This window comes from Malus domestica, chromosome 14 (genome assembly GCF_042453785.1).
Source record: "Malus domestica chromosome 14, GDT2T_hap1".
Taxonomy (NCBI): domain Eukaryota; kingdom Viridiplantae; phylum Streptophyta; class Magnoliopsida; order Rosales; family Rosaceae; genus Malus; species Malus domestica.
This window is the reverse complement of record NC_091674.1, coordinates 1,746,557-1,755,283: the sequence shown is the minus strand read 5'-3', so window position 1 is coordinate 1,755,283 and position 8,727 is coordinate 1,746,557. Positions and strand designations below refer to the sequence as shown.

General features: G+C 36.2%; 1 protein-coding gene across 2 annotated transcripts; it reads left to right on the top strand.

Annotated features, from left to right (window-relative positions):
- Nucleotides 1-2,101: 2,101 nt before the first annotated feature.
- On the top strand, nucleotides 2,102-6,864 carry LOC103424234 (large ribosomal subunit protein eL15). 2 transcript variants are annotated; one of them, XM_070812255.1, is made up of 5 exons: nucleotides 2,102-2,380; nucleotides 4,076-4,539; nucleotides 5,114-5,280; nucleotides 5,932-6,129; nucleotides 6,291-6,864. In XM_070812255.1, exons 2-5 carry the CDS (start codon nucleotides 4,536-4,538, stop codon nucleotides 6,534-6,536), a joined length of 615 nt encoding a protein of 204 aa, XP_070668356.1. In that variant the 5' UTR covers nucleotides 2,102-2,380; nucleotides 4,076-4,535; the 3' UTR covers nucleotides 6,537-6,864. The 2 variants fall into 2 exon arrangements, with proteins under 2 accessions (XP_070668356.1, XP_070668357.1); XM_070812256.1 differs by lacking the exon at nucleotides 2,102-2,380 and having other exon boundaries at nucleotides 4,954-5,280.
- Nucleotides 6,865-8,727: the final 1,863 nt, after the last annotated feature.

Here is an 8,727-nt window from a genome sequence, read left to right as displayed (position 1 = left end):
CAAAAAGAGTTGCTTTTGTGTGTTTGTTTGTGTCTTAGGGTACCTTCCAACACAATGATGAAGATTTGGTTTTTAATTACATGACTATTAAAGAGGGTTATAAACATGGATGAAAATTTGATTTACTCTTTGGTGTATGCTTGGTTGTGATTATAATTTATGAATTCACATCCAATCATAAAGGAAAAATTAGTTTTTGTAACATGCTTGACAGAAGGAACTCAAATGAGCGCTACAACCTTGTGAGACTTGAGCCTAAACGTTTATTTGGAGAGTTAATAATCTGTGCATCATTGTTTTCTAAAGTCGTTGCATGATCTCATTATTCTTTGCTTGGTTGCTACTTAGAAGGCGTTTCATCATTTAGTTCCAAATGCTAGAACTCATGCCTATTTCATTCAAAGCATGCTATTGATTTGCATAACACATATTCAAGATGAAGTTGTGTAGTGACCACCAAAGCCAAATTGTTGTGCCCCTATTTCATTATGTGTTTAAGTTTAACCCCGTTGAGCCTTGTTAAGCCTATGTTCTTTGTTAACCCACATTATCCTTACCTAGCCTAGTTTTAGGACCATCCATACCCTTGTTCTTGAAGCATAGTAAAGCATGACTTAAAATGAACTCATTTTTTATCAATGTATTGCAGAAAGCAAGTGTGGGGGAAGTGATTCTTGTGTGTGTTTGTGTGCCAAAGTCCTTAATAAGGCACGGGTAGAAAAGAAAAAAAAAGAATTGAAAAAAAAATGTATGAAAAAGAGCTCTAAAGTGTTGTTTGTTAAAGAAAGGGTTCAAAACATTGAATTCGGCCCTAAGTGTTGCATAAATCTTCCCTTTGTAATTAAAAGTTGATTCTGCATTCTAAAGTGATTTCCAAGTGTCTATTTCATTGCTTTGCTTGCTATCGCTTTAAGAACGTTTGTTATCCCTATCATTTCTTTGTTAGCCATTACCCCCAAGCCCTGTTACAACCCTTGACTTCAATCTTGAGTGTTGTGTGTTTCAATTTGTGGAGTTCGAAATTGGTATGAGCATATGGTGTCACTGGTTCTCGCATCTAAGTAGTAGCATTCCATTCATGAGATCATATCTAAACATGCTTAATAACTCCAGAAAATTGCTTTCTTTATTATAACATATGTGAGTCCTAATCTTTCGTGTTTACATCAATCTTCTCACATTTACTAGTGTATGGTGTGTAGTCAGAAAATGTGTATGAAAATATAGGGTATCTTGTAAGGAATTGAGCAAATTCTCTAAGGCATGTTACTACATTCAAAACATCGTTTTAATTGGTTAATTGTGAACTAGTAAGTGGTGACTGTGATTAAGTATGTGCTCAAGTGTAAGGATGACCAAAATCTGTGGGAATGATGATTTTTAACACGTCATGTTTCATTAAAAATCCCTGAGGCAATTGTTGGAAGGTCTAGGTTGTGTTTTGTTTTGTTTTGTTTTGTTTGTTTTGTTTTGCTCGAGGACTAGCAAAAGCTAAGTGTGGGGGAATTTGATAGAAGCATATTTATGCGACTTAGTTAGCTTGTTTCTTGGCATTTATGTTGTTAGTTCGTAGTTATTTTAGTATTTTAAGCTATTTTCGTGTGTTTGTAGGTCCAAAGGATTAATGTGGCAAAGAAGTGCATTTTGGAGCATTTTTTGGCATGGAATGGATAGCATATGCTTGGAGCGAAAGGAATAGACGAAATTTGAAGTTTGTGCATCATCATCTCCCTATAAATAACCATTTTAGCACACTCATTTCACCCAACACATCCACTTATTACAACCACCCAACACATTCACCTACCACTACATCCACTCATTTCACCCAACACATCCATTCACCTACCACTACATCCACTCATTTCACCCAACACATCTACTCATTTCACCAAACACATCCACTCATTACAACCACCCAACACATCCACTCATTACAACCACCCAACACATTCACCTACCACTACATCCACTCATTTCACCCAACACATCCACTCATTTCAACCACCCAACACATTCACCTACCACTACATCCACTCATTACCACCACCCACTACATCATTTCCCTAGCCTATAAATATATCCATCCAAAGACTCATTTGGGGGAAAATTTAGGGAAAAGGGAGGAAGACACATTCTGCCGCAAGGCAGAGTCTTTTCTTCTTAACCATTCTACACATTCCCACAACAAAAACACAATTCCATGCACCTTCATTTCCTTTTCCTTGCCGTGACCTCCATCCAACCTAAACACATTCAGCCATTCCCTTCCATATATCAATATGCATCCATCAAACCACACCTTGTGCCGCAACAAAGAAAAGAAGGAGGACCTTTGGACGTGCTTGCCATTCAAGTTGGATTGTTAGAGCGTTTTTAGGTGTTTTCATTTTTTTGTTTTCAATGTCTAAATTTGTTTATCTTTGCTTTGTGAGTATGAGGAACTAAACCCCCCTTAGCTAGGGGGGAATTCAAAGCCATGAACATACTTGCAATATGAATTGATTACCTTCAGTTGTGATTTCATAAGTTGTGAATTCAATTTGTTTAACTGCTTGATTGATAATTTATTCGTGTATGTTTATTAAGAGTGCACACTTAGTTTGCATGCATGAATATGATGCTAGAGTATAAGGGAGTTTCACCTAATAGTTACAAACTTATATTCACAAGTAGTGGAGGTCGCTTATAAACGATCGCATTAAATGAATTCTTGGCAGGAGTTTCATGCTCATCATAGTAACGAATGCCTCGTCAATACTTATAGTTTTCATAATGCTTAATGATATTTGATTGTATCTTTATTGTGTTGTTCACGAAAAAGACTTTTGAAGAATGCTTGAATTGTTGTATGCGCTTTCCCATCCAATTCAATAACTTAAGGAGAACTTGAAGGTTAATTTAAGCGGACTTAATTAACCTAGGGTGTTGAGTTTCATGATTTATCGAAAGAACAACTGAAAATTGGTTTATGTGCAAGTGTGTCATGTGTGGAGAAGAACCCTCTAGCTAGCCCATCATCCATAGTTTACCCAAATTCGTCCAAAATCTGTTTTAGTTTACAATCTGTTTGTTTTGTTTTCAAATTCGTCAAAATCAAATCCCCCTTTACTTTAAAGTGTTTTATTAGTCAAAATCTGTTTTGATTTGTGTTTTTAAGTGTCTTGAGTCAAGTTAAAACCTAATTTCGTCCAAAACCATCCCTAGAGTCAATTTAGAGTCTAATTTATTGTTTTAAGTTGTTTTGAGTCTTTTAAACTAGTTTTGAGTCTTTTTAGTTTGTATTGCATCTTTTGAGTCTAGTTTGGTGTTTTAAACTTAATTTTATGTTTTTAAGTCAGTTTAGAGGTTATTAGCAAGCCCTCCTAATCCCCGGTCCAGAACGATCCTACTTACATTCTTTACTACAATTGATACAAGAGGGTTTAATTTGTGTGTTAAGTTAATTTTCGCATCAAATTTTTAATGGGGAGCACTAAAAGTTCAAAAACCAAAAATTGATCTGATTTGTTAAAAAATTCATCTTCAACCAATGTCCAAGCTATAGTCTATATATATAAAAGGAGAAGCAAAAATGATGAAACATTCGTAATCCCAAAATTACACACTCTCATTAAATTTTCAAATAAAATAATAAAATCACACCAACAAAAACAAAAAACCAACCCACATAATGGTTAGTAACTAACTTTATTATTTTTTGAGATATATTATTATTTTATTTTATTTTTCTGTTTTTCAAATAAAAGAATAAAAGGAGCCAATTGTCACATGCGTACGAGTGTAGCAAGATGCTAGTATTATGAAGCCCACTAAGCCATTATATAGCCAAAGGGGCATCAGACTAATCAAATGTAGCCACCCTCCTTGCCATTTTTTAGGGGTTAACTCCTCATTTGCAATAATTGATTCAAATTCAACAACTAGATTTTAAAACATCCAATGATAGTTTAATTAAATTAACCAACAAATTTAAGTATAAACTTAAATCTAATAAATTATTGAGGTGGCTATATTTAGCCCCTTTGTTTGGAGTATGACTTGACATTGCTTATTGAAAAATATTTTTTTGCAGGGTTATAATTCTGAATAGAGGTATGTGTAGCCCTTTCAGTTGGAGATGTTTTAAGGAGGTAGAGAATGAGCTAAGTCTTACAATGGGTTAGCCATGATAAATGTGGTTCAACTTCTCTTTTGGCGAGAATCAAACTTAAGACTTTTCACTTACAAGTTAAGAAAAATACTACCAGATTGTGGTACTAAGTGACATTTTTTATATTATTTTTAAAATGCTAAGAATTTTTCACTGAAATATAGTAACTTTAATAATGGATACAAATACAACGGTCAATATAGGATAAGAAAAGTTTGTGGTGTCCGGATATAAAAAATGGGTCTACAACCACAAAAAAAAAAAGTTTTATTCCGGACGGCCCATATCCAAAGTCCCCGTTCTTTAAAATCCCTTACTCCGTCTGACACAAAACCCTAGCCTGCCCTCCTGAGCCTGCGCGTCGTAGCCAATTTCTGATCCGATGGGTATCTCTCTCTCTCTCTCTCTCTCTCTCTCTCTCTCTCTCTCTCTCTCTCTCTCTACATTCAGTTCATATTTTGTATCGAATTCCGGTCCTTATTTTGTTTTCGTGTCCACATTTTCTGAGCAACAAGACGCATGCCAAGATGTAATCTTTTTTTCTTTCGTCTGTTAATATTTGTTGGGTACGAAAACTAATAAAAAGTGCTTGAAAATTTTGAGTTTTAACGATAAGGATAAAATAAAATGTAAAATGAATAATAACTTTTTAAAATATAATTTTTTCGTTAAAGCGAATTATACGAAGTTTTTCATTAAAGTATTGTTTTGTATGATATCCACGAAATTTGTTACAAATGATGTTTTGAATCTTCTGGTACAGTTGCTGATAATGTTCTTTTGTTTAATCCGCAATTCAGTTTTATCGAAAACGATGAGTTTGGGGAGTCCAACGTTGGAAAGGATTCTGTAGAAATCGAAGCACATTTGTGTTGTCGTTTGAAATTATGAGGAGATATTTGATTGAACAAATGAACTGTTGTTAAACATCCGGTTTTGTTTCGGTTTTGGTAATACAAGGGTTTTACAAGTACCAGTCGGAGATATGGAGGAAGAAGCAATCCGACTTGATGAGGTTCGTGCAGAGGGTGCGCTGTTGGGAGTATCGCCAGCATCCTTCAATTGTCCGAGTCACAAGGCCTACACGCCCTGACAAGGCCCGTCGCTTGGGGTACAAGGCAAAGCAGGTAATGAGAATTTCATGAATCGCGTTCTTTATGCATCTCATTGTTGAATCATGACTAAGATTAATCGGCATCCCGACTTGTTTACTTGCAAATGCATACAGGGTTACGCGATGTATAATTACTGTTGTGGATTGTATTCTTTTGTTATTGAGCCGTAGGCACAATCCAGTGAGGGGTGCTTGTCTAAAATCATCGAGTGCTTCCTGAGACTAGCTAAACAAAACCAAGCAATCGGTCTTCTACCGAGCAAGATCTTTTGGTGGTTCTTGCTTTGTCTTGGTCCGATACAGTGCACTTTTTTATCTGTATCTTTTATTTCCTTTGCCCCTTGTGCTTCTTTTGTTTCCTTTTGTTGTGCACCAGTAGGCCCAACCAGTGTATGAGCTGGTTAAGCAGCATTCTGATGCTTAAGCATTCTTCTTAAAGGATGCTTGCCTTCAATCATCAAATGCTTATTGTGACCAGCTATACTAAACCAAACAATCGATCATATACCGAGCGAGATCTCTTGGTTGTTCTTGCTTTTGTCCCAATCCAATACAGTGCACTTTTTAATCTGTACCTTACATTTTGTTTTTTACATGTTATATAATCTGTACCTTAATTAGTCGATGATTTTCTGGCTGATGATTTAAGTAAAATATATTCCAGGGTTATGTTGTTTATCGAGTCCGTGTGAGGCGTGGTGGTCGCAAGAGGCCTGTTTCCAAGGGTATTGTATATGGGAAGCCCACAAACCAAGGTGTGACTCAACTGAAGTTTCAGCGCAGCAAGAGGTCTGTTGCCGAGGAGCGTGCTGGCCGTAGACTAGGCGGTCTTAGGGTTCTCAACTCTTACTGGATTAATGAGGTTTGTGACTCAGTTTTAACGTCAATTCATATATTTGGGTTACAAAACCTGTTTCGTTTCTCTACCATTATTTTTTCAGGTGTGTCTTGGACCTTGGTGTTGGTTTTGTTTATTTCATGGCATCTTGCTTACGTATTCTGCTTTGAAATCCTTGTACGCAGGATTCAACTTACAACTACTTTGAGGTAATCCTGGTTGATGTTGCTCATAATGCCATCCGAAATGACGCAAGAATCAACGGGCTCTGCAATCCCGTTCACAAGCACAGGGAGCTTCGCGGGCTCACTTCTGCCGGGAAGAAATACAGGGGATTGCGTGGAAAGGGACACCTTTACCACAAGGCACGACCTTCTCGCAGGGCAACTTGGAAGAGGAACACCGCCCTCTCCCTCCGTCGCTACCGTTGAGTCCGGTCATATTTTACCATTTATGTCTAGATGCTATTTTTGGGTAATGTCAAGAATTTTTTTTTTGTTAGGAAGAGAAGGGCTACCTAAACCCAGGTTTTTCCTTGAGGTTTGAACTTTCGGTACTGAAATCTTGATGCTAATCTTGATACTAGGCATAAAAAATCTCAAATGAGCCAAGGGAGACCATGATGTGGCGGTGAGCTTAGTGATTGTGGACGAGTTATTCACCGAAGCACTCCACCACATAATGTTCTCTCTCGTTGTCTAATCACTCAATTTACACTGGAATTGTTTAGTAGTTTGATTATTCAAGTTTTCATTTCAATTGTGTCTAGCGAATCATATTTTTTTTCTGCACATGTTAGAAAGATGAACATACCCAAGGCTTATATAGACAATTTCGATAGTTGAAATTTATTATGAGGTTGCATTGGGAAGGAGCATACATATTGTTTAAGGAATGTATGTATATTTTTATACTATTGGCCAAAGAAACAGTACTAGAAGAAGAACATACTCCAAACTTTTAATCGTTAGATATTTGTTAAAATATACGAAAATCAAGATTTGACAGTTAAAAAGCCAAACGTATAATTTTGTGTGCACTAAAAGGCTGAAGGTTACAGATTAAATAAACCTCAAATGATTGGAAACTGACAGGCTCCAAAATAATAATGTATATTTTTGATAGTGATGGAATAGATTAATACAGATTCAGCAAAGATACTTGTATTGCCAAGCACGAAATCTTTGTCCCCACAATTTACGGAATAATGTTTTCATTATTAACTGTTCTTTTTTTTGGGTTTGACAAAGGATATAATATTGCACTAAACTCATTTATACCATCAGGAGGATGATTCGAACGTGGATATTGAAGATGAAGTACGCTGCTGCAATCAACTTGTCTAAATTTATGTTTTTATAATCTTGTATTTTATGACTCGAATATATAATATATATGGTGAAGCTACATTTATTTTCTTCTAACAAACGTTGGGATATTCTACAATATAGGAAGGGAGATGCAGATTGGACTACAGAGAGGGAAGCATAGTGCTGTAGCCAACTAAATTAAAGTTTAGGAAAAATGCTACGGCGAAGCCTTATAATTTGTACAAAATTTTAAAGACTTTTTAAGCTACAATAATTTGCTTCCTATGCCTATATATAAGTGATAACAATTGTAGGTGTTTGATATATGGAATAGGATCCTCTTTGGATTCCTTCCATCCTGCCTTGACGCCATCGGAATGAGAAGAATCTGCAATGCAACAACGGCCATGGGATCTTCCGCATCGAGGTCCATGGCAATGGTGTTGACGCCAGTAGGGTTGAGAGGGGGGTGAATGTCAGAGGAGATGACAATGTCCACAACATCGATGGCTTCGCGACCTTATTCGAGGAAGGAGAAAAAGCTGCGACGGCTTCACGGCCCTGCTCGAGGCAAGGTTTGTGGGTAACCTAGAAATCCGGAGAATTCAGATGAAAGGGAGCCGGAGAGGATCTTTTCCCTTGAATATGACACAGTAGATTAATATATTATAATATTAATAATACTCAGATTCATACATTCAACAAAAGGAAAATTAATGAAAATGACTTGAAAATTTTGAGTTTTATGATAAGGACAAAATAAAGGGTAAAGTGAATAGTACCAGGATTGACTTTTTAGTGAATAATACCGTGAGTTTTTCGTTAAAACTCTCTTCAACAAATTGATAAAATTCTTATAGAACAAAAGCAGTAGGAAGAAGACACACGAATCTTTTGTCATTGTTGTGATATGAGCAATGCCTACTTGCATCTCCTTGTTGGTTGCGGTCCTCCCACTCCAACGTACCTCAAATACAAATACAAAAGGGCTTTTCATGCCTACGTATTTTGATTTGGAGCATGTTTCAGATTGCTTTGGATCACAAGCGCTTCTATTAGAAGCGATATTGCTATAAACATCAAAATTTTGTTAAAAAAATTCAAGTGCTTGAGATTGCTTCTTATCATAAGCATTTTTTTTTAAAAAAGTTTTTTGTGAAACGTAATAAAAGTTTCTTAGAAAACGGTTTTTACCAATTCCATGCCAATCCCAAACATATCCCTAGTTTTTTTTTTCTATATATGGTTCGTGTAATCCAAAGACGATATGAATGACTTAATTGTAAATATGGGACCTCAGAACGTCCACAAA